The 26139-nt window shown below is 41.9% G+C and overlaps 2 protein-coding genes across 2 annotated transcripts in view; both read left to right on the plus strand.

Annotated features, from left to right (window-relative positions):
• LOC309558540 (uncharacterized protein) overlaps positions 1-26139 on the plus strand; it is a 553938-nt gene that overhangs the window by 384482 nt on the left and 143317 nt on the right. Inside the window, exon 6 of the mRNA XM_082261619.1 lies at positions 656-964. Coding sequence (XP_082117745.1) covers positions 656-964 — 309 coding nt within the window. The remainder of the gene's footprint in view (positions 1-655; positions 965-26139) is intronic.
• LOC309557666 (uncharacterized protein) lies at positions 7437-20255 on the plus strand (the record flags this gene model as incomplete). Its single annotated transcript, XM_082260454.1, has 3 exons — positions 7437-7614; positions 15130-15435; positions 19879-20255. The coding sequence occupies 3 exons, from the start codon at positions 7437-7439 to the stop codon at positions 20253-20255; spliced, it is 861 nt and encodes a 286-aa protein (XP_082116580.1).

A 26139-nucleotide genomic window follows, 5' to 3' on the forward strand; every position in this document is an offset into this window, starting at 1 on the left:
ATGAAATACTTACCTTAGAACGAGCCCCCGCCGTGCCGCCCGCTTACCTGTATGACGGGCGACATGTCCAGGATCGCGGCATCCGGCCATCTGATTGGCCGGAGCCGCGGTGACGTCACTCCCGCGCACGCGCGCGGGAGCCGACGGTCACGTCACGGGGCTCTGAAGGAATGGCACCAGCGGCCGTTCCTTCAGAGTGCATGCGCCAGTGACGTCACTGGCTGCATGTAAGGTAAATATCTCCTAAACGGTACATGTTTAGGAGATATTTACAGTACCTATAGGTAAGCCTTATCATAGGCTTACCTATAGGTACAAGTTACAGAGGAGGGTTTACTTCCTCTTTAATTTCTTTCTATACACACAAACACAAAGGAGAAGTGGGGGAAATTACATGCTATTCTTTGCAGTGCGATTTGCGCCAATTTTTTAGTATTTTTTGTGTTGACGTAAATCACACCGCAAAGTATCGATGCCCGTATTCGCTGATAAAAAAAAAGAGATTGGTGCAACCCTAATGCACTGTAATTATATTTTTGCACTATTTTTACTTTGAATCTAGTACTGCTATATCATTTTTATGGTATATCCTATATACTTCATGTTAATAATATGCTACTTATACTATTTTTGTTTGTATTTGACATTTTTTTAGCACAGCCTCAGCTCTTACAGCCAGTATTACAAAGTTTAATTGTCTCTGGGAAGTTGAAGTATTTGGTCACTCTGGAGAAGTTTTACCCCAAAAATATCACAATCAAATGGACACATGGAGTGGGAAAGCCCAAAAAAATCTTTTCCGCTGAGGAATTCACAGATATCCCTGATGGGACCTATAGTGTCTGCAGCGAGGTGAGAATTCCTGAGGAGCTTCTAAAGGATCCAGAATTCAGAGTACGAGTGAGCTGGAAACATGGATCTCTGGACACACCGGGGTATAAGGATCTATCCATCAGAGACTCAGGTGAGTTACATGAGTGTCACCAACAAATATATAGACCTGTCAGCCAGGATCCATATGAAAAGCACAGGTGCTGTAGAATAAGGGCCTTTCTGTATAGTCAATAGACAGTAACAATGAACAGCAAACAATTTACTATGAAAACATACCTGCCAACTGTCCCGTTTTTCCCGGGACAATCCCGGCAAATAGGAGCCTGTCCCGGGTAATTTACATTGTCCTTGTTAATCAGGGACAATGTAAATCATTTAAAAAAATAAAAATAAAATGTATTTTTTTTATTTTGTGCCACACAGTGTCGCTCTCACCCCAGCTAGGTGTTGTAGTTCTGGCAGCAGGTTGTCTCTCTCTCTGTGTCCGCTCACTCTTCCCGTCTGTCGCAAATTTCAGAAAAGGGAACTGTCTATTCAAATCAAATCTGATCCATTCTTACTCAGGCATGCGCTAATATACTACAAAAATAATAGCATGTAAATCTTCTGTGGTGGAAGTGGCAGGAAAGATTAAAGGGCCTGCATGGACAATTCTGGATGTTTAGGCCTAAAATGGTCGCTCTTAGACCCCTATTCCTGACGCTGAAACTCTAAACTAGACTTTAAAGTCATATTGTGCAACCGTCAATTTCAGGCTATAGAAAAGAAGGGTTATTGGTAGGACTGGGCTTAAAGAGGAGTTCCAGTTGGGTTTAACCACTTTACCCCCAGCCACTGTGCTGCTACTGCGGCACAGTGGCTCGTTCCCGTCCAGCGGCGTAGACCTACGTCGCTGGACTCCTCCCCCTGTAGGCGGCGCTCGCGCGCCGCCGGAGGCGCGCTCCCACTGTTTTCAGTCACAGCGGGAGTCGGGCCAGGGGAGGAGCAGCGGCGATCGCCGCCGCTCTTCCCCGATCGTCGGGGAATCGAGTGAGGAGATCCGCCCGCCTGTGTAAACAGAGCGGGCGGATCTCCTCAGTGACAGGGACTGACAGATCGGAGTGTTCAGCATAGCTGGACATCCGATCTGTCCTTCTCAGTCACCTCCCCCCCCACACATCAGTAAGCACCAGGCATACATTAACCCCTCCCTCTCCAATAAAATTAACCCCTTCACTACCAGTGTCATTTTTACAGTAACAGTGCATATATATAGCACTGATTACTGCAGTAATGTCACTGGTACCCCCAAAAGTGTCAAAAATGTCAGTCAGGGGTCCGATCTGTCCAGCGCAATATCGCAGTCCCGCAAAAAAAATCGCAGATCGCCGCCATTATGCGTTAAAAAAAAAAACACCAAAAATGACAGAAATCTTTCCCGTAGTTAGTAAACGCAATAACTTTTGCGCAAACTAATCGAAATACGCTTATCGTGATTTTTTTTTACCAAACATAGGTAGCAGAAAACAAATTGGCCAAAATTTTTCAAAAATTTTGATTTTTACATTTTTTGGGGGGGGAATTTCATATAAAAAAATGTTAAAAATATTGTTATTTTTTCAAAATAAACGCTATTTTTTTGTTTATAGCGCAAAAAGTAAAAAGCGCACAGGTGATCAAATACCACCAAAAGAAAGCTCTGTTTGTGGGGAAAAAAGGACGTAAATTTCCTTTGGGTACGGCGTCGTACGACCGCGCAATTGTCAGTTAAAGTTGCACAGCGCCGAATCGCAAAAAGTGGCCTGGATGTAAGACAGCAAAATCCTCCGGTGGTAAAGTGGTTAAAAAATTAAAACAAATACCGTAGCTGCTGACTTTTAACGGAAAGACACTTACCAGCCTAAGGACCGGGCCAGTTCTTTCTCAGTCTTTGGGTGCCCAGCGCTGCCATGTTGACTATGGGAAGCTGGCTGCAACTGCCTGCAACTTCACAGCTCTCTCTCCAGTGCACATTTGTGAGCCATGTTGCACTTTCTGGATGGTCCCATGGCCTCCTGAGACCCTTTCTGCATCCCCGGTGGTTCCAGGCAGGGGGGCCAAACTTTTGCCATGCTTGCCTATGGAAACTGAGCAGAAGTTGGAGCAGGTACCCGTCACACCTAGGTATCTGATCCCAGAAAAAAAATGTTTACAATAAGGAGAGAGGAGGAGGATAATAGGAAATTCCATTTTCATTGAAGTTCTGCTTTAAAGTTTGAACCAAACTTTGGCTGTTTGTGTATTCAGATGAACATTAACCATTCAGCAAAAGATGAACACAGTATTAATTCTGTTATTTTACATGGCAGCTTCTGCCTCTCATTGGTTGTTAGTGATACAGGCAGGACAACGAAAAGTCCTTAACAACTAGTGATATCATCCGGGGCCAATCACTTGGCCAGTCTAGGAATCCCTGGCCATGTAAGCAAAGAGGAAAAACAATGGCGTGGGGGTTCCCCCCTTAATTCATGCCAGGCTCTTCAGGTCTGGTATGAATTTTAACCACTTTCCAACCATGAGACGTCCATGGACATCCTTGGGTTGAGGTGGTTATAACAGGATGATGCCTGCAGCTACAGGCATCACCAGTGATTCCTCTTTTTGTAAAAGCCATCCTAGCAGCTGATTAGTCACTGGGTTGCTTTTACAGTCAGTGGGAAGGGATGCGGCCACCCCCCCCCCCCCCCCCCCGCTGCCCACCGGCGCCTCCAGAGTCCAATCCGGAGCTTCCATTGGGTTACCACAGAGCTGGCCATGGACCAGATGGTCTCCGTCCATCTCTATGCTCCTAGAAGGCCATTAGCAGTGTCATGTCTGGTTTTGGAAGATGTAAACACTGCCATTTTTTTTCTGGAAAGCAGAAATCAATGTTTTTTTTTGATCCTATGCTTTCCATGGTAGAGGAGAGATTTCGACCCCAGATTTCTCCATAAAGAGGACCTGTCATGCATTATTTCTATCACAAGGGATGTTTCCATTCCTTGTGATAGTATTAAAAGTGATAAAAAAAAAAACGCTCCCATCCCTTCGCACTTGCGCGTAGAAGCAAACGCATATGCAGGTCATGCTTGCATATGTAAAGAGTGTTTGCACCACACATGTGATGTGTAACATAATAGTGAGAGCAATAATTCTAGCACTAGACTTCCTCTGTTACTTAAAACTCGTAACCAGTAAAAAAAGTGATGCCTATGGAGATTTTTAAGTACCGTAGTTTGTCGTCATTCCAACAGCATGTGCAATTTTAAAGCATGACATGTTAGGTATGTATTAACTCGGTGGTATATTTTAACAAATTGAGTTATCTCTTGGGTTTTTTTTTTTTGCATTAAAATTCGTTAAAGTGTAATTTTTTTCCCCCCAAAAATTGCATTTGCAAAATCGCTGTGCAAATACCATGTCACGTAAATAATTGCAGCACCCAGCATTTTATTCTCGATGGCCGCTGCTTAAAAAAAAAAAAAAAATACATAATATTTGGGGGTTCTGAGTAATTTTCTAGCAAAAAAAAAAACATTTATAGTCAGTTCACACTGAGGCGACACGACTCTGTACTACTTCGGGGGCGACTTGTGCATTACATTGCACCACGACTTCGGAGCAACTTGCAGGGACTTCACATAATGGAAGGCTATGCAAGTCGCTCCGAGGTCGCCCCGAAATAGCACAGGACCCTTTCTCTAAGTTGGAGCGACTTGTGTCGCTCCTATTAGAACGGGTCCTGTAGTGGTCAATGGACCACGAGGGAGCGCAACTTGTCAGGCTGACAAGTCGCCTGACATGTCGCGCTAATGTGAAGCGGCTCTTAGGCCTCTTGCACACTGCAGCTTAAAAAAGCTCAGTACAGCTTTTTTTTTTTTATTCTGAGCTAAAATGCAGCCCATCCATTGTAATGTGCCTATGCATACAGGCGCGTAAACGAGCGCCGTGCATTCTTCAGTAAGAACAAAAATGCGCGCAAATACGCGTGATTGCGAACAAATAAACGCACGCCAACATACTGTTGATCTAAAAAAAAAAATATGCTAATTTTGCATATTTTACAAGAACGTGAGAATACATTTACACGAATAGAAGCAAATTTGCGTGAATTTTGCTTGCACGCACATGCGCGAAAATGAGCGCGTTTCAATAAGACAAATATGCCTGAAATTTACGGCTGAAAAAGGAGATGCTCAAACAGGAGTATTGTGTGTAAGAGGCCTTAGAAGACAAATGCCAGAATTGGCCCAGGAAGTAGTTGGGGATTCACAAAAAAAAAAAAAAAACGCAGTGGGAAGTGGAGAATGAAAAAAGTGAAAATATTTATGAAAAACAAAAAATGGCAATTATTTATGATACACAGAACTTAACCACTTAAGCCCAGGAGGATTTGGCTGCTAAAAGACCAGGGTTTTTTTTGCGATTTTTTTACTGCGTGACTTTAACGGACAATTGCGCGGTCGTGCGACAATGTACCTAAACAAATTTGACGTCCTTTTTTTCCCACAAACAGAGCTTTCTTTTGGTGGTATTTGATCACCTGTGCGATTTTTTGATCATGCGCTATAAACAAAAAAAGAGCGTCAATTTTGCAAAAATTACAATATTTTTCACATTTTTTATATGAAATTTCCCCCCAAAAAATGTAAAAATCTAAATTTTTTAACATTTAGGCCAATTTGTTTTATGCTACATATGTTTGGTAAAAAAAAAAATCGCAAAAAGCGTATTTTGATTGGTTTGCGCAAAAGTTATCGCGTTTACTAACAAAGGGAAAGATTTTTGTAATTTTTGGTGTTTTTTTTAACGCGTAATGGCGGCGATCTGCCATTTTTTTTTCGGTACTGCGACATTGCGGCGGACAGATCGGACCCTTGACTGACATTTTTGACACTTTTGGGGTTTCCAGTGACATTACTACAGTAATCAGTGCTATACATATGCACTGTTACTGCAAAAATGACAATGGCAGGGAAGGGGTTAACTGTATTGGACAGGGAGGGGTTAAGTGTGTCCCAGGGGCGTGATTCTAACTGTATAGGGACATGGCTATTGGTGTAAAAACAAAGATCAACGGTCCTACATAGTAGAACCGTCTGATCTTCATTTTTACACCAGGGAGAATGACGGGCGGCTTGTTTACATAAGCCGCTCCGCCTTTCTCCCTTCACCGGAGCGATCGTAGTGTGACCGGCGGACATCGGCACTGACTTGTCAGTGAACGAGCCGCGGCGGGCGCGCGCCCACCCGCAATTGGCTCTCAAGTCAGTGACAGGCGAGTGACGTATCCATACGTCACTCTGCCTGGCCGGGGCTGACCGCCGCAGTATATAGTTGTGCGGCGGTCGGCAACCGGTTAAGCAAACTGAGAGTCATCCTGTTAGGGTTCACGTCTACATTGTACATAGTTGCATTTATGGGCACCCTTATCTTTATGTATTCCCAGGTTCTTTTACACAGACATGATCAGCAGACCACTTGTAATGTCTTTGTCTAGGTCGGGGTTAAGAGGTCCACTGAAAACCACACAGTCGCTGCTGGTCAACTTCCTGAGCTGTCAAAGTTTATATATATAAGTATATATATATATATATATATATACTCAGAGTGGCTGTTAGGGCCCCCCTAACCCTGCCTATGCCACCCCTGAGGTGCAGTGGAGCAGTGGCATTGAATTTTTCTGCCTACGCACCAAAAATTGAAAAAAAAGTTCCTCCACTGCTCCCACCTTTTTGGCCCCTCTGTTGATGTGATGGGGTCCAAGGAAACGTAATTTAAGCCCTGGTAAGTAAGTAGAAGTGGAGGTGTGGTCTAGTATATTTAATGAATTCATTTAGGCAGAAATGAACAATAAGGCTCCATGTACACGGGACGTTGTTAAAAGTCCCTTTGAATGCTGGAATTTTTAGGACGTTTGAAACGTCCGTTCGGTCGCGTTTGTACCCGCGTTTAGCGGCGTTTGCGGGCGTTTGCGTTTAAAAGCGTTCCTAGAGGTCAAAAAAATGATTCCCCTTTAAAATGGAAAAACGTGAACGCTAAAAGCGGGTCATCGCGTTCAGACGCGTTCGGACGCGTTTGTGCGTTTGAAACGCCGGGAAACACGCGTTCGAACGCAAATAATTGCGTTCTAAAAACAGTCCCTGAACGCAACTGCCTGCAAATGACTGTAAACGACCCGGTGTACATGGACAGATAAGATAAAATGTAGATGGATTCAGGGGCTTCTGAAAAAAACGCCCAACTGCTCCTAAATGGCCATTTCCAGCGTCCCGTGTACATGGAGCCTAAAGCTACCCTTGGTTCCCCCCCGTTTAGCTAATGACGCCGGGCCTAGTACAATAGGACCAGTTGTACTGCCTTATCAGCGGCCTTGTATATACTGCTTGTGGAGATGTAGAAGATGAAACCCAAACATTGATACACTTTTTTGTTTTGCAGGATACCCATGGACCCCAATGGTGGGAGAGATACAGATACCCAATGTACTCCATGACACCTCAGTCACTCTGCAGTGTCATATCTCCAGGCACTTTCCCGGCAACATTACCGTGTTATGGTTGAGAAGAAGCCGTGATCAGGAGTTATATGAGGAGCCTGGTGATATGAATTACAGTACATTAAGTACCAGTAAAGGAGATGACAATACATACATCTCTATAGCTAGTCTGATCATTATCTCCGCTCTGAGCCTCCACCAGGGGGCAGAATTCATCTGTAGGGTGGATCACCCCTCTCTGGAGAAGCCCATTGATAAAAGAACTGAAAAACTTATCGTGAAGGGTGAGTGTTTGTATTATTTGGATAGATAACAAATCACAGTGATTCCTAAAAGAGACCCTTTCTTTGTCTTAATAAAAAATGCAGGTAAAAGCACATACAAATCAAGATTTTTCTTCTTGCGGTGTTTTAATTTCCATAAACAATGTTCATATTGGTTTGCAAAGCACTTTTGTTTACTTCAAGAAGAGCCAATTTGCTAGCACAGCCCCCTCCCCTTGTGTGTCATAGCGTTTTTCTATTCTGGAGGTGTCTAATCACTGTTTGTGCTGGCCCAGCTCCTCACTCACCTCCCTACATAGCCTTTAATGCAGTAGCTGGGGTAGAAGCCAAGGGGGTTACTATAAAGTGACACTTGAGGGACAGCTCTGAGTCTGCTTAGGCTGCTGACATCACCTCCTAGATGGCGGCTAGCAGCAATCTCAACCTTTAGATGGCTACACAAGAGAGGCTTTTACAGATAAATAAAATATATAAAATACATCAAATTCTCACCTATGGTAGGAGCGCTGTTAATATAAATAGGTCTGGTCAACGCTGTATCTTGGCCTAGGCCGACAAGGCCCAGGCCTAGGGCGGCACTTTCCAGGGGGGCGTCACCAAAAGATGCCCCTGGGTCTTATAAGGGTGGACTGGGTCATGAGTAAAATCTGTCTGGCGCCCCCAAAAAGCCCCATATCATACATGGGAGGTCAGTGTATATATAATATTTGGGGGTCATTGTATATATAATACAATGGGGGTCAAAGTATATATAATACAATGGGGGTCAGTGTGTATATATAATACATGGTGGTCAATGTGTATATATAATACAATGGGGGTCAGTGTGTATATATAATACATGGGGGTCAGTGTGTATATATAATACAATGGGGGTCAGTGTGTGTGTATATATAATACATGGGGGTCAGTGTGTATATATAATACAATGGGGGTCAATGTATATATAATACATGGGGGTCAGTGTGTATATATAATACATGGGGGTCAGTGTGTATATATAATACATGGGGGTCAGTGTGTATATATAATACATGGGGGTCAGTGTGTATATATAATACAATGGGGGTCAATGTATATATAATACAATGGGGGTCAGTGTGTATATATAATACAATGGGGGTCAATGTATATATAATACAATGGGGGTCAGTGTGTATATATAATACAATGGGGGTCAATGTATATATAATACAATGGGGGTCAGTGTGTATATATAATACATGGGGGTCAGTGTGTATATATAATACAATGGGGGTCAGTGTGTGTGTATATATAATACATGGGGGTCAGTGTGTATATATAATACAATGGGGGTCAATGTATATATAATACATGGGGGTCAGTGTGTATATATAATACATGGGGGTCAGTGTGTATATATAATACATGGGGGTCAGTGTGTATATATAATACAATGGGGGTCAATGTATATATAATACAATGGGGGTCAGTGTGTATATATAATACAATGGGGGTCAATGTATATATAATACAATGGGGGTCAGTGTGTATATATAATACAATGGGGGTCAATGTATATATAATACAATGGGGGTCAGTGTGTATATATAATACATGGGGGTCAGTGTGTATATATAATACAATGGGGGTCAGTGTGTGTGTATATATAATACATGGGGGTCAGTGTGTATATATAATACAATGGGGGTCAATGTATATATAATACATGGGGGTCAGTGTGTATATATAATACATGGGGGTCAGTGTGTATATATAATACATGGGGGTCAGTGTGTATATATAATACAATGGGGGTCAATGTATATATAATACAATGGGGGTCAGTGTGTATATATAATACAATGGGGGTCAATGTATATATAATACAATGGGGGTCAGTGTGTATATATAATACAATGGGGGTCAATGTATATATAATACAATGGGGGTCAGTGTGTATATATAATACATGGGGGTCAGTGTGTATATATAATACATGGGGGTCAATGTGTATATATAATACAATGGGGGTCAATGTATATATAATACATGGGGGTCAATGTGTATATATAATACATGGGGGTCAGTGTGTATATATAATACATGGGGGTCAGTGTGCATATATAATACATGGGGGTCAGTGTATATATATATATATATATATAATATATTGAGGTCCAGTGTATATTTAATACATGGGTTGGTGGGCGGGGGGGGATCAGTGTGTATATATAGCACATAGGGGTCAGTGTATATATAATATATGGGGGGTCAGTGTATATTTAATACATGGGTTGGTGGGAGGGGGGGATCAGTGTGTATATATAGCACATAGGGGTCAGTGTATATATAATATATGGGGGGTCAGTGTATATTTAATACATGGGTTGGTGGGAGGGGAGGATCAGTGTATATATAACACATAGGGGTCAGTGTATATATAATATATGGGGGGGTCAGTGTATATATAATACATGGGGTGATGGGGAGGCAGTGAATAATAAATGAGGGGATCAGGGGGCGGTCCACCAGTTTGCCTGCCTGCAAGGAGAACTGGGGGCTTCAATAATAATAACAGATGAAGGGGTGTATCTTAAACAGGAAGGGGTGGGACAAATTTATATGGGGGGGGGGGCATCATTTTAGTCTTGCCTAGGGCAGCACAAAACCAAAATACACCACTGGGTCTGGTAACAGGGTCTCTTTAACAAACCAATCCATGTGAGGTTTAGGTAACTTTGCTGGAAGCATTCTCTTACGAATGTACTGACTTGTCTTGTGTTTGTTTGATCATTATATAGTTGATGATCAGGCCTTTGGGACCACCTTGCCAGTTCTTTTAAAACCTTCTATGGTAGCACAGGCTCAATTCCACCCTCTAGGTGACCTGCGGTGATCAAGTGACCTACCGTAATCTTCAGATGCCCTATGTTTATGGGTGCGTTGCATCATCAGGGACATAATAGTCAACATTTTTTGGGCACTGAATCACCAGGTAGCTAGTTGTTTATTTAACTTAATGTTTATAATATACGTTGGCTTTTGTTTGGCTATGTTGATTGTATTCCTGTTTATAGTTTGTATTGTTAGGGTAATACGATCTGGAGGGGAATAGCCTCCTGTTGGGTATAAAGTATGTTTCTGAGTCTCAAAAAACAGTCATTCCTTTGGAGTTTACCTCAAAACCTTGGCTTTGTACAATGATTGGGGTAAAAGCTGGTATTGGCTCTTTGCTGGAGCAGTTTGTAGGGCAGGAGGCATTGTTATTGGCGGAAGCACCTAATCAGGATGCCAAGCAGTTCCATCACAATGAGCCCATAAGGAAATACACCCCAGCAGCTTATTAACCACTTGCCTTCTGTGCACTTAAACACCCTTCCCATCCAGGCCAATTTTCAGCTTTCAGCTCTCTCACACTTTGAATGACAATTGCGCGGTCATGCTACACAGTACCCATATGCAATTTTTATCATTTTTTTCACACAAACAGAGCTTTCTTTTGGTGGTATTTAATCATCTCTGGGTTTTTATTTTTTACAAAAAAAAAAGAAAAAAGACAGAAAATTTTGAAAAAAAAAAAAAAAAAGTTTTTCTTATTTTCTGGGAGTAAATTTTGAAAAAAAAAATTCTCCCTCACTGATGTGCGCTGATGAGGCGGCACTGATGGGCACTGATAGGCTGCACTTATGGGCACTGATGAGGTGGCACTTATGGGCACTGATGAGGTGGCACTTATGGGCACTGATGAGGAGGTACTAATATGCCGCACTGATGAGCACTGATAGGCGGCATTGATAGGCGGCACTGATAGGCGGCACTGATAGGCGGCACTGCTGGGCACTGATAGGCGGCACTGCTGGGCACTGAGAGGTGGCACTGCTAGGTACTGAGAGGTGGCACTGCTGGGCACTGAGAGGTGGCACTGATGGGTGGCACTGATGGGCACTGATAGGCGGCACTGATGGACACTAACGGGTGGCACTGATGGACACTGACGGGTGGCACTGATGAGCACTGATGGGCGGCACTGATGAGCACTGATGGGCAGCACCATCAGTGCCCACACTCAGTGCCCATAGTGCTGCCAGTCAGTGCTCATCAGTGCCTAGATGAGCAGGCACTGATGGGCACTGACTGGCAGCACTATGGGCACTGATTGTGGGCATTGATGGGGGCACTGATGGCGGGCACTGTGGGCACTGATGGGGGGGCAATGTGTGTGTTTTTTTTTACCTTTAGTAATCAGGGCACTGGTGATCAGTGCCCTGATTACATGTCTCTGTGTCCCCAGCGGCTGTCGGCTCCCCCTCCTTCCTCACACTGCAGTGTCTGTGTGAGGAAGGAGCGCCGGCGATGAGAGATGATCTCATATGTTTACATATGAGATCATCTCTCATTGGACGACTTGATCACGTGGTGAATGGCCGCTGTGATTGGCCATTCACCACGATCTGTGATCGGCCGTGTCCAAGGGACACGGCCAACACAGATTCTCCCCGATGCGCGCTCGCAGGAGCGCGCGGGGGGGGCGTGTCACTGGAGGCCGTTTAAAAACGGCCTCCCGAAAATTCGAGTCTGCGCTGCAGCCATATATAGGCTGTAGCGCGGATGGGAGGGGGTTAAATGCAAATTATTCATTGGTCAGTTCTGTCATGGACTTCAAATGATGAAACCCTGGAGGTTTTCACATTGGGTAATAGAAATTTTGACCAATGTGTAGGCAGGTGCAGTCCGTACTCCCCACTGCAGGTGACACTCGACTGAAGCAGCAATGCAGAAGGAGAAGAAAACTGGTATGAACCTGTTTCCTATATGACTTCCTGTGGTCACAAGGGGGCAGCTGTCCGATTGGATGCTGGCACCCCATGCGACTTCAGTAGCCATCTTGGGTCAGGCAGAGTCTCTTTACCACTTGCCAACCAGGCTTTTTCTGGCACTTTTTATTTACAAGTTTAAATTAGTATTTTTTGCAAAAAAAAAAAAAGTATACATTTTTTTTTTTTAGCAGTGACCATAGGGAATAAAATGGTGATAGTTGCAACTTTCTATGTCAAAACGTGATTTTTGGGGAAAAAATACACTTTAATGAATTTAAAAAAAAAAAGGCAAAGCACAATAGTTACCCCAATTTTTTGGTATGATGTGAAAGATGATGTTACGTCAAGTAAATAGATACCTAAAATGTCCCGCTTTAAAATTGCGCACATTCGTGGAATGACGACAAACTACAATACACTTACAGAGGAGGTCTTGCACTAGAATTTTTGCTCTTGCTCTAACATTCGCGGCGATACCTCCCATGTGTGGTTTGAATACCATTTACCCATGCATGACTTAAAGAGGAAGTAAAGTCGAAAAAAAAAAAATGAGAAAAAAAAAGCCCTGTAAAGAGAAAGGCATAATGAGCTAGTATGCATCGCATACTAGCTCATTATGTAGTACTTACCTTAAAACGAAGCCCCCGCCGTGCCGGCACCTCAGCGACAGGACGGTGACATGTCCTGCCGTCCTGCTTCCGGGTTCGCGTCCTCCGGCCATCTGATTGGCCGGAGGCGTGATTACATCACTCCCGCGCCTGCGCGCGGGAGCCGCCGTTCACGGCACTGAGCTCTGAAGGAACGGCACGGGTGGCCGTTCCCTCAGAGCGCCTGCGCCGATGACGTCATCGGCAGTTTGCACTGTAAATATCTCCTAAACGGTGCAAGTTTGGGAGATATTTATAGCACCTATAGGTAAGCCTTAATATAGGCTTACCTATAGGTAAAAGTTATACAAGTGGGTTTACAACCTCTTTAAGTATGCATTCCCTTCTGTGCACGAGAACAGAGGGATGGTGGCACTACATTTTTTTTTTATTTACACTGTCCCTTTATTTGTTTTTTGTATTCACTTGTATTCCTATTACAAGGAATGTAAACATCCCTTGTAAAAGAAATAAGGATGACAGGTTCTCTTTATGGAGGTAAAGACCCCAAATCTCTTCTTTACCTTTAAAGGCAAAAGATATTAAAAAAAAAGATCTTTTACTTAAAAAAAAAAATATATATATATATATATATATATATATATATATATATATATATATTTTTTTTCTTCCAGCTGGAACCAGAAGTGACATCATGACGGCACTCCGGTCCTCCAAGGCCATAGAGTCAAAGAGTGTTAACTCTTTTATCACCTATGGGAGCAGCCGGCTGCACCACCGAATAATTTCTTGGGCGAACTGGCAGAAACGATAAGCCAGAGAAACTGGCGAGCAGCAGGAGGGGGGGTATCCCCTCCCGCCGATTTTGAATCCGTTCCAGCAGTAATTGAGCCACTCAGACTGGTTTCTTAAAAGCAGAGATGTATAGTAACTAAGTAGAACTACTTCACTACTTAAGTACCGAAATGCGGTATCTGTACTTTCCTAGAGTAGAATTTTTTTCTCCTACTTCCACTTTTACTTCACTACATTTTTTCAATGATTTCAATACTTCTACTCCGATATTTTTTTTTTGTGCTGCATAGTTATTCATTACAATTATAAAAATTACCACTGCCAGAACAGTAGATGGCAGGTTTCATGAAGCTCAAAACATGTGTATTATAGGCGCATACGAAAATAAATGCTACTGTATGTATAAATAAAAGCTGCGTGAAATAATAAAAAACAATATGATGTTCAAACTTTTGACTTCTTTCTTGAATAACTACATAGCACAGTACTTGTACTTTTACTTTCAGTACTTGAGTAGCAATTTTTTTTTTTCAAAACTACTGGTACTTATACTTTCAGTACTTGAGTAGCAAAATTTAAAAAAAAACTACTTGCAATACTTAAGTACAAAAAAATGTTGAATACTTTAGTACTTCTACTCAAGTCACTTTTTGATCGAGCACTTCCACTTCTACTCAAGTCACTTTTTGATCGAGCACTTGTACTTTTACTCAAGTATTGGTTTCGAGTACTTTATACAACTCTGCTTAAAAGGAAGCCGGCCGCCTGCTGAAAAAAAAACAATACTGATATCTTCATCCATAATCCTGGTAAACCACTTGCAGACCGTAATGTATATATACATATTGCTGTCGGCAAGTGGTTACAATTCGTGCTCCTGGGTTTTTGACGTGCTTTGGCGAGCATCTAGTGTAGGAGCAGGTTCCCCATCTGTCAGGGACAGTGCTTAGCAGTAGGGAAAAATACTGGGGGAGTAGGGACAATGCAAGGAATACGTCTACCTCGCTTCTGGAAGCCTTCCCTATGGATCTTGACTGGACAAGTACCTGTTGATCCTGTCAGAAATCTAGTGCTGTCTTGAACACTAGTCTACAGTCTTATCTCAAGCAGTGTTATCAGCCCTTCCTACGTTGCTCCTCCATAGATACAGTGTGGAGAGGGAGCGTTGTCACCCTAGGACAGGAAGTGTTTTACTGGCAGGTGAAAATAAAATAAGAGAAAAGAAAATGAATGCAGACGCTATATGTAAGGATTGGCATATTGCAATATATTCTATTTTTTATTTCTTAGGTTTAGATATAATGCTTTAAAACTCTGTTTGTGTATTTCAGCTGAACCCCAGCTAGTGGAGCCTATAAAGATCACTATGATGGATTCCTCTTGTGTTCTCTTCACCCTCAAACTAAGGAAATTTTACCCGAAAACTATTGAAATAAAATGGAGATGTGAAATTAAAGATAAAAAGTTCCAAATACCATGCGCTAACACATTTAGAAAATGCGAAGATCTCACATACCGTGTAACCAGTGTTGACCACATTCATGTGAATTTGTTTGATGATCCTCAGATCAAAGTCTCTGTAACATGGAAACACGAATCTATGGATGAACCGGAGACCAGAACACTGACTGTAAGAGGTAGGCAAGAAAATATATCAAAGAGCATAAATACCGTATATTAACATGACATTCTGGACACAATAAAACCAAAAGTGTGAAATAAATATTTTTTGAACATACACTGATTAGCCATAATCTTAGGACTTACCACCATAGCCTGTAGAGGTATGCTCTAGCTCTCCACTAGACCTCTAACGGTATGCTGTAGTATTTGACACCAAGTCACCAGTAGCAGATCCTTTAACCACTTAAGCCCTGGAAGATTTTACCCCCATTCCGACCAGGGGGTATTTTGCGATTCGGCACTGCGTGACTTTAACGGACAATTGCGAGGTCGTGCGACACTGTACCCAAACTAATTTGGCGTCCTTTTTTTCCCACAAACAGAGCTTTCTTTTGGTGGTATTTGATCACCTGTGCGATTTTTTGATCATGCGCTATAAACAAAAAAAGAGCGTCAATTTTGCAAAAATAGCAATATTTTTCACATTTTTTTATATGAAATTCCCCCCCAAAAAAATGTAAAAATCAAATTTTTTTAACATTTTCGGCCAATTTGTTTTATGCTACCTATGTTTGGTAAAAAAAATTGCAAAAAGCGTATTTTGATTGGTTTGCACAAAAGTTATTGCGTTTACTAACTAAGGGAAAGATTTTTGTCATTTTTGTTGTTTTTTTTTTTTAACGCGTAATGGCGGCGATCTGCGTTTTTTTTGCGGTACTGCGACATTGCGGCGGACAGATCGGACCCTTGACTGACATTTTTGACACTTTTGGGGTTACCAGTGACATTTCTACAGTAATCAGTGCTATATATATGCACTGTTACTGTAAAAATACACTGGTAGTGAAGGGGTTAACTTTATTTGAGAGGGAGGGGCTGTGTGTGTCCCTAGGGGCGTGATTCTAACTGTGATTGGCTGTGGCTTCAGCTGTATGCAGAGTGATCAACGGATCTACATAGTAGATCCATATGATCAGCTCTCATACAGAGGGGAGAATGACAGGCAGCTTGTTTACACAAGCTGCCTGACTTTCTCCCTCTCCCCCGCCGATCGCAGAGTGGCCGGCGGACATCGGGTCCGCCGGTTACACGCGCGGGGGGGTCCGTGACCACGCGGGAGCGCGAGCGCGCCTCCGGCGGCGCGCGCTCGCTCCCTAGACCCTCACAAGCTAGTGACGTAGCCCTACGTCACTTTGCCTGTGAGGGGCTGACCGCCGACGTAGATAGTCGTGCGGCGGTCGGCAAGTGGTTAACATGACATTCTGGACACAATAAAACCAAAAGTGTGAAATAAATATTTTTTGAACATACACTGATTAGCCATAATCTTAGGACTTACCACCATAGCCTGTAGAGGTATGCTCTAGCTCTCCACTAGACCTCTAACGGTATGCTGTAGTATTTGACACCAAGTCACCAGTAGCAGATCCTTTAAGTCCTGTAAGTTGCAAGGTGAGGCCTCCATGAATCCAATTGGATTTTCAAGTTCATTCTACAAATGCTCGATTGGATTGAGATCTGGAGGCCAACTCAATACTTTGTTCCTTAAACCAATCTTGAATTTATCAGATCCGGCCACTTTCTTCTTCTCTGCGGTCAAGTTCTGATGCTCACCTTCCTATTGTAGGCACTTTTGACTGTGGAAATGGGTCAGCATGGGCATCCTGGCTGGTCTGCAGCTACGTCACCCCATACACTACAAACTGCAATGCACTGTGTGTTCTGACACCTTTCTATTGGAACCAGCATTACCTCTTCACCAATTTGAGCTACAGTAGCTCTTCTATTGAATCAGACTACACAAGCCAGTTTTCGCTCCTCACATGCATCAGTGAGTCCGGGACCCCCATCAGTGAGTCACTGGTTCACCAGTTTTCCTTCCTTCAGCCAGACAGGGAAAATTCCACAAAAGTGCTGTTTTGGAGATGTTCTGACCCAGTCATCCCGGCATTACAATTTGGCTCTTGTCAAAGCCATTCAAATCCTAACATTTGCCCATTTTTCTGCTTTTAACGCATCCACTTTAGGGACAACATGTTCACTTGCTGCCCATATATATCTCACTCATTTACAGATGTCATTGTCTTGAGATAATCAATGGTATTCACTTTATCTGTCAATGGTCATAATGTTAGGGCTGAGCAGTGTATATTTTATCATCGAATAATGTAAGTGTCAGTTTTTGATTCATTAAAGTCCAACTCCGGTCGATACAAATTTTTTTGGTCTTCTGCATTTTTTTTCCCCACCTGTTTCCCTGCTGACGATATTCCTTCCTATTTCTTATACCTGGTGAAAAAAAACAGAAAGTGACTTTACTAAAAACCTGTCATAGGTTCTCCCTCTTCCTCACCCCACTTTAACCACTTCAATACAGGGCACTTTCATCCCCTTCCTGCCCAGGCCAATTTTTAGCCTTCAGCGCTGCCTCATTTTGAATGATAATTCATGCAACATTGTACCCAAAATACATTTTTAACATTTTGTTCACACAACTAGAGTTTTCTTTTGGTGGTGTTTAATTACCACTGTTTTTATTTTTTTTTATTTTTTGTGAAATAAACAAAAAAAAGGCAAAAAATTCTGGAAAAAAAAATGTTTTTTTTTCTTTGTTTCTGTTATAACATTTTGCAAATAAATAATTGTTCTTCATAAATTTAGCCTAAAATGTATTCCTCTACATTTCTTTGGTGAACATTATTCAAATCAGTGTATATTATTTAGTCTGTAGGAATGTTATAGAGTTATAGAGTCCACACACTATGATATATATATATCATGATGAAAATCAATCCTGATGTACTAAAGGACTATCTCATTTCTTGAGGCCCTAAAACACTAGGACAATACAAATGGCCCCCAAATTACCTTTTTTGGAAATAAGACAGTCCAAGGTATTTAGTAAGAGGCATGTTGCAATTTTTTGTCATAATTTTTTGGAGAATAAAGAAATTTAAAAAAAAATGTATAATTTTTTATTTTATTTTTTATTTATTTTTTTACGTACTGTCACCGGTGCAGTATAGCATCATCATACAACTGCTGTGGCAGTGATCAGGGACACTGACTGGTGACTTTTTTTATTACATTTTTTTTTTTTAATGATTTTTCTATTAAACACACTGTGACCAGAGCATCATAATGTTCTCATAGTAACATTGTACTATTCTGGGGAATTGATCAGGATGTTTTTTAATTTTTATTTTTGTACACATTATGTTTGCTTATAGCAGTGGATTACATTGCTATAAGCAAGCATTTTACTAAATTAAACTGAATCATTCAGTCTGTTTTGTTGTGATTAGCTGTGACTGGCCAAAGCTAATCACATGGTACATATGGGCTGGGATTGGCCTTGTCTGTACCATGTGATCAAATTGACCAATCACAGCTAGCAACACAATTGTACACAAGGGATGGCATGAAAGGAAGCCATTCATTGTGTACAACTGTCATGTGACCTGCTGTGATTGGTCACGGGAGTCACATGGTACACATTGTGTGTAATTTTATACTTGCGGCGGTAATATTAAAACAGTTCGGCTGCAACATCAATCATCTCCTCTCCTATCCCTGTGACTTCCCTGATCTCCCCTAATAAATATAAAAGCGGCGGCGGGTTTATGAACTGTAAATGACGCCGATCTCGGCTCCGTGATCCGCTTTTATATTTATTAGCCGAGATGAGGGAAGTGACAGGGGAAGGAGCGGAGATGATTCATGGTGCAGAGGAGCTGTTTTAATGTAACGGCGGCAAGTATAACTACCGTGAGAAATCCATACCCTCCATAGGTGCACCGGAAGTGACGAGGGTATGGTTTTCTCACGGGTATGGTTTTTTCACGGAACACCGGCAATGAGCCAAGTACTCTGATCAGTCATCGGCCATGTCCACAGGAAATGGCTGGTGACAGATCTCGCCGCTGCATTAGTACTCTGGTGGGGACAGAAAAAAAAGCAGCTATACTTACCCTATTCCTTGTTACCTGGGCAGACGACATTCTGGCCCACCCTCTGAGCTGTGGGCAGGCCCTCAGCATCCTCACTTACAATGCAGGACTTCTGGTCCGGCCTTGTTTATGGTAATTTTAGAGCCCCTGAGTGGAGAGGACAAGCGACTCCGGGGCAGCGATCATGTAGCTGGCTGGGAGGAAGCCTACAGGAGCAAGGAACAAGATAAGCATAGTTGCTTTTTTATGTTACCCCTAGACAAATTAGGTATTTAACCCTTGAAGGTCTAGAGGAGCCCCAATTCTGGAGTTCAGCCTTAAAATGAGTAGCAAGTTTGTATGTGGTACTAACTGTTTTCACATACAGCGGCAATTACAAGAAAGGTTCCTATAGGACTAAAGTGATCCCATCTATACATTTTTGGCTCTGAATAATTCCAGAGAATCCAACCCATTGTGATAAATTAACTGACTTGTGTGTCTCTTGTAAATAACTTTGTGTTGCAGATCTGCCCTGGCGTCCACAAGTTGGAGAGATCATAATTCCCAACCTGGAAGAAGGTAAAGAGGCCTGTCTGACCTGTGATATCTCCAAATATTTCCCAGATCATCTGAAAGTGAGCTGGTTTAAGAAGGAACCTGGACCAGACCTACATCCCATTGTAACAGAGCTACCTAAAGATGCCTACAAAGTCTCTGATAAGAAGATGCGACTGAAAGATAAGACCTTCTCCAATAAGTCATCTCTGACATTCACTCCATCACTCAACAGAGATCAGGGGGCAGAGTTCTTCTGTAGAGTGGAACATCCCATTCTGGAGCATCCAATAGTCAGAAGAACAGGTCCTACAGTATTAGGTCCACATTCCACTGTTATCATATAACAGTTAAGTGACTTTTTACATTGAGGCTGCATTCACACCTTTCACAATATATTTGTCTTAGTGTGAGATTTTTTAAAACATCTTCTAGTAGCGTGGCAATGCCAGTAAATTATCTGACTTTTGATAGCTTGTTACCTTATATGTACCCCTACTGAAAGCAAGTTCATAACTTAAAGTAGTTCTAAAGGCAAAAGGTTTTTTACCTTAATGCATTCTATGCATTACGGTAAAAAATTCTGACTATGACCCTAAGAACAGCATCCCTACAGTCAAGCACGGAGGTGGAAACATTATGCTTTTGGACTGTTTCTCTGCTAAAGGTACAAACCAACTTTGCCACATTGAGGGGCCAATGGATGAGGCCACGTATTGTAAGATCTTGGATGAGAGGACCTCCTTTCCTCAGCCAGAACACTGAAAATGGGCCATGGATGGGTCTTCCAGCATGACAATGACCCAAAACGTACGCCAAGGCGGCAAAGGCGTAGTTCAAAAAGAAGAAGCGCATTAAGGTCATGGAGTGGCCTAGCCAGTCTCCAGACCTTAATCCTATAGAGAATTTATGGAAGGAGCTGAAATATCGAGTTGCCAAGCGACAGCTAAGAAACCTTAAGGATTTAGAGAAGATCCGTAAAGGAAGAGTAGACCAAAATCCCTCCTGAGATGTGTGCAAAACTGGTCACGAACTACAAGAAACGTCTTACCTCTTAGCTTGCCAACAAGAGTTTTTCCACCAAGTCCTAAGTCATGTTTTGCTTGGGGATCAAATACTTATTATACTGAACTGCAATCTTAATTTATAGCATTTGTTTGATGTGTTTTTTCTGGATTTTTGGTTGATATTTAGTCTTTATCATTTAAAATACACTTATGATAAAAATTATAGACCCTTTATTTCTTTGTAAGTGTGAAAACTTCCAATATCTGCAGGGGATCAAATAATTATTTAATTAATTAATTTAATTAATTTAATTAATAATATTATCCCCACTATATATATATTCCATATATAAAACTTTTACAATTACTTTAAATTCAAAATTCCTCTTCAGTTTACTTTGTGAAATCTTCATGTTAAGTTAAAAAGAAAGTTTCTACCTCAGTATTTTTTTTGTGAAAAACATTATTTCTGCACCTCTGCCTGTGAAGGAAATAGAAGATACGATATCAAAGCCAGCGTGTACCTAAGTTTATAAAACATTATATTCTCCAAAAGAGACTTTTCCTGTTTCAAATAAAACCTCTTGGAGTTAGAAAAGGGACTCAATTATTATTACTGTTAAATAAAACTGTGTGTGGTAATGTTTCTTTGACACTCCTCTGATACCACGTTTCTTATAGCACATGTGTCTGGTCCACTAACTTTCTCACAAAAATATCCAAATCAGGCACCACAGTTACAATCCATTTATACCTTGTAATAGTGCGTTGTCTACAAAGAATTGTAACGAAAACTGTGAAGTATGTATAGTACACTGTATGTTACATATTCCTGACCACTGCTGTCAGGAACCAGATCACTTACTCAAGGGTATGGTGGTCCTCAGACCTGAAAGGTGTAATTCTGGTGTCCACCTGCAAGTGTCTCCCAGCAGCCAGCAGGTCCCAGGAATTAGTCTGCACCCGATGCTGGTTGTTGGGAGGATATTTACCTCCTCCTCTAGCTTTCGATAGTGCCTAGGTGTTTTGACCTGTGTGCCAAATATACCCTAACCCTTGCTTCCTTTTACTTGTTCCCCTGATCCCATTGCCTCTACCGGTTCCCCTTGTACCCGATCGCAGCTCTGACCCCTTCCTCCTGACCCGTCTCACTCGCTGCTCTTTAACTCTGGCCCTGACTTATCCGATCTCTCCCCTTGCTTGTACTGTATATAGCATATCATATCATAGGTAGTTTGGTAGCTATGTTTTTCACTAGGTGTCACCTATTGCAAATTTCACTTTTACTTGTATATTGTTTGTGGTGTTGGATGGTTTTTGCTGTGTTATTAATAAATCGTATTATAATTGCACTTAGTTTGAGTCCAGTCTCCTTTGTACAGCTACACAGATCTGGTCACCCCTGCTTTTGCTGGAAATCTGCACTTGGTATCCTTACACCTGCAATCAGTATTATGTGTTTTAAATAGTATACTTCTGAGCACTACACTATATTTTGGGCTATACCTTACAGTATATAGTTTTGCCCACGGCGCTCTTTATGCCGCGCTGTTTGTTACATCCTCCTGACCACTTTGCAAACCAAGATATGTGTGTGAGCCACTCAGGCTCTATGGGAATGAAGTCCTGTGCCCACCGCTGTGAGTGTTGGCTGGGAAGGGAGCTTGTCTGTGCTCCAGGCTACAGTAAAGAGTGATAGGTGTCCTGGAAGCCGCACATCAAGTAAAAGCCTCCTGTGTGATAGTGAATGGCAGTCTCAGCCTGGGGGGTCAATCTCAGGGGTCCAGGCTGAGACTGCCATTCACTATCATACAGCAGGCTTTGACTCGATGTGCTGCTTCCCGGTGAACACCTATCATTCTCTACTCTATACTCTTTGCTACACATTACAACAGTGGTTCTCAACTCCGGGCCTCGGGACCCACTAACAGGCCAGGTTTGCAAGATAACTGAAATACATCACAGGTGAAATATTTTGCTGCTCAGTGATTGCAGTATTCTTGTCTGCATCTCCCCAAGGTGATACTTAAAATCTGGTCTGTTAGTGGGTCCTGAGGACCGGAGTTGAGTGAGAACCACTGCAATACATCCTCCTGTACTACTAAACTTGGTAAGCTGTCTTGTACGTTGCACGCTCCTGATTGCTTCCCTCCTAGAACAGTTGGTGGCTAGTGGCTTGTGCAAAGCTTCAACATAGTTTAAAGATCAAAGGGCAATGTCACGGATCAAATTTACACTCTTTGTTATATGGTTGTGGGTAGGGATGCACGGATCCGATATTCGGATTAACAGATCCACGGGCTGATACGGTTTTGCTCTTTATAGCTTGTGAGGGAGCAGAGAACAGCTGTCAAAGAAAAAAAAAGAGCCTCCTGCAAATGCCTTTCAACCGTTAAGTAAACACAATGATTACAATGTATATTTTCGTTCCGTCTGCCGGAGGAGGGAAGTTTAACCTCTTAAAGACTAAACCCATGACATTTTAGATTTTGAATGCACAATGTTATAAGGTATCTGCCGATACCGATCCGGAAGTATTATTTTGTTATAAGCTCAAAAAACAGTACTTCCGGATCGGACTCGGGATCAGCGATTTCCCAAAGCAAAAGATCGGGATCGGGACCAAAAAAGTCGGATCGGTGCATCGCTAGTTGTGGGTTTATTGTTAACCCCTTCCCACCAACCGCATCCTGGCCCTTTCAGAGTTCTAAATGCTGGGAGGCGGAGGCAGGCATTCCGGTCATGTGACCACTGTGATTGGCTGTCACAGCAGTCACATGATCAGAAAGCTCCCAATTGCAAATAGGCATCGGGAGCTTTCTGGTTCCAGCTGGTAACTGTGCTGGGAGCACGCACGGAACATGCTCTTAGCACAGAGTTGTTTACACTTGGCCAGCATATATGGGGCCTCTCAGCATTAATGCCCACTCACCAAGAAGCCCCATATACAGTGCCTTGAAAAAGTATTCATACACCTTAAAAATTTTTGTCATGTTACAACCAAAAAACATAAATGTATTTTATTGGGATTTGAACTAAAATCTAGTGGAACCAAATGCCTTCAGAAGTCACCTAATTAGTAAATAGAGTCCACCTGTGTGTAATTTAATCTCAGTATAAATACAGCTGTTCTGTGAAGCACTCAGAGGTTTGTTAGAGAACCTTAGTGAACAAACAGCATCATAATTGGATAAAGTTGTGGAAAAGTTAAAAGCAGGGTTAGGTTTGAAAAAAATATCCCAAGCTTTGAACATCTCACAGAGCACTGTTCAATCCATCATCCGAAAATGGAAAGAGTATGGCACAACTGCAAACCTACCAAGACATGGCCGTCCACCTAAACTGATAGGCCGGGCAAGGAGAGCATTCATCAGAGAAGCAGCCAAGAGGCCCATGGTGACTCTGGAGGAGCTGCAGAGATCAACAGCTCAGGTGGGAGAATCTGTCCACAGAACAACTATTAGTCGCGCACTCCACAAATCTGGCCTTTATGGAAGAGTGGCAAGAAGAAAGCCATTGCCGAAAGAAAGCCATAAGAAGTCCTGTTTGCAGTTTGCGAGAAGCCATGTGGGGGACACAGCAGACATGTGGAAGAAGGTGCTCTGCTCAGATGAGACCAAAATTGAACTTTATGACCTAAAAGCAAAACGCTTTGTGTGGCAGAAAACTAACACTGCACATCACCCTGAACACCCCATCCCCAATGTGAAAAAAGGTGGTGGCAGCATCATGTTGTGGAGATGCTTTTCTTCAGCAAGAACAGGGAAGATGGTCAGAGTTGGTGGGAAGATGAATGGAGCCAAATACGGGGCAATCTTAGAAGAAAATCTGTTAGAGTCTACAAAAGACCTGAGACTGAGGCGGAGGTTCATCTTCCAGCAGGACAACAACCCTAAACATACAGCCAGAGCCACAATGGAATGGTTTACATCAAAGCATATTCATGTGTTAGAATGGCCCAGTCAAAGTCCAGACCTAAACCCAATAGAGAATCTGTGGCAAGACTTGAAATTTGCTATTCATAGACACTCTCCATCCAATCTGGCAGAACTTGAGCTATCTTGCAAAGAAGATTGGGCAAAAATGTCACTCTCTAAATGTGCAAAGCTGGTAGAGACATCCCCAAAAAGACTTTCAGCTGTAATTTCAGCGAAAGGTGGTTCTACAAATTATTGACCCGGGAGGGGGCTGAATACAAATCCACGCCACACTTTTCAGATATTTGTAAAAAAAAACTGAAAACCATTTATTATTTTCCTTCTACTTCACAATAATGTGCAACTTTGTGTCAGTCTTTCACATAAAATCCCAATAAAATACTATTACGTTTTTGGTTGTATCGTGAGAAAATGTGGAAAATTTCAAAGGGTGTGAATACTTTTTCAAGGCACTGTATGCATAAGATGGCGGGAACAGGTTATTCTTGAGAATTTTATTTATTGTATGTAACATTATTCTTGCCAAACTATTTTAAAGAGATTGGACGGTATTATTGTTCTTTGTATCCATATCCTCCTTTATGTTCTTGAGTAGGGATGAGGATCAGGATTGGTTCAAGGAAAATCCTATGGGTTCAATATTAATGGTCCTGGCTAATTTTTACAGCCAAATTGGCACTGCCAGTGTACAATGTCACTGAGACTATGAAAATCATATTGTTCTGTAACATCACAAACAGCTTTAAGGTATCTCTTAAAGCACATTATTTAAAGGATTTGCATATTTTCAATCCCTCAAAGTCACATGAATGGCCAAACTCCCCCATTTTTTTCTTTTACAGTAGTTTGCCAATTAGCCCTAAAAATGGTCAAAATTTAAGAAATTTCCCCCCTTACCTTATAGACTTTAGTAGGATTTTCCTCTAAGTTTGGGCTCTTTAAATTTCAAGCAAAATTAACCAAAACCCTTGATAAATCAAAACTTCTCACATTAGTCTATCATTACCTTTGAGCCTCACCCCAGTAAAAGCCAGCATGTGAAAAACATATTACGGCTTAGAAATGTTTTTTTTTCAATCACAATATGATTTTCTTTATACAAAATGGTAGCATGTCAAGATGCAAAATTTGTGTGTTTTTTGTGTTTAGTCTTGTGGTTTTGGGTGTGTAATTTTACTTTATAGAATTTTTTTTTTTTTACATAAGAAAAGTCGATGGTATTGTACTCCAACTTTTCATTTTAGTAATATGGGTTCAATTCTCATTTGCAAATTTAAGAAACATTT

Source organism: Pelophylax lessonae (assembly GCF_965119305.1).
Source record: "Pelophylax lessonae genome assembly, chromosome: 6".
Lineage (NCBI taxonomy): Eukaryota > Metazoa > Chordata > Amphibia > Anura > Ranidae > Pelophylax > Pelophylax lessonae.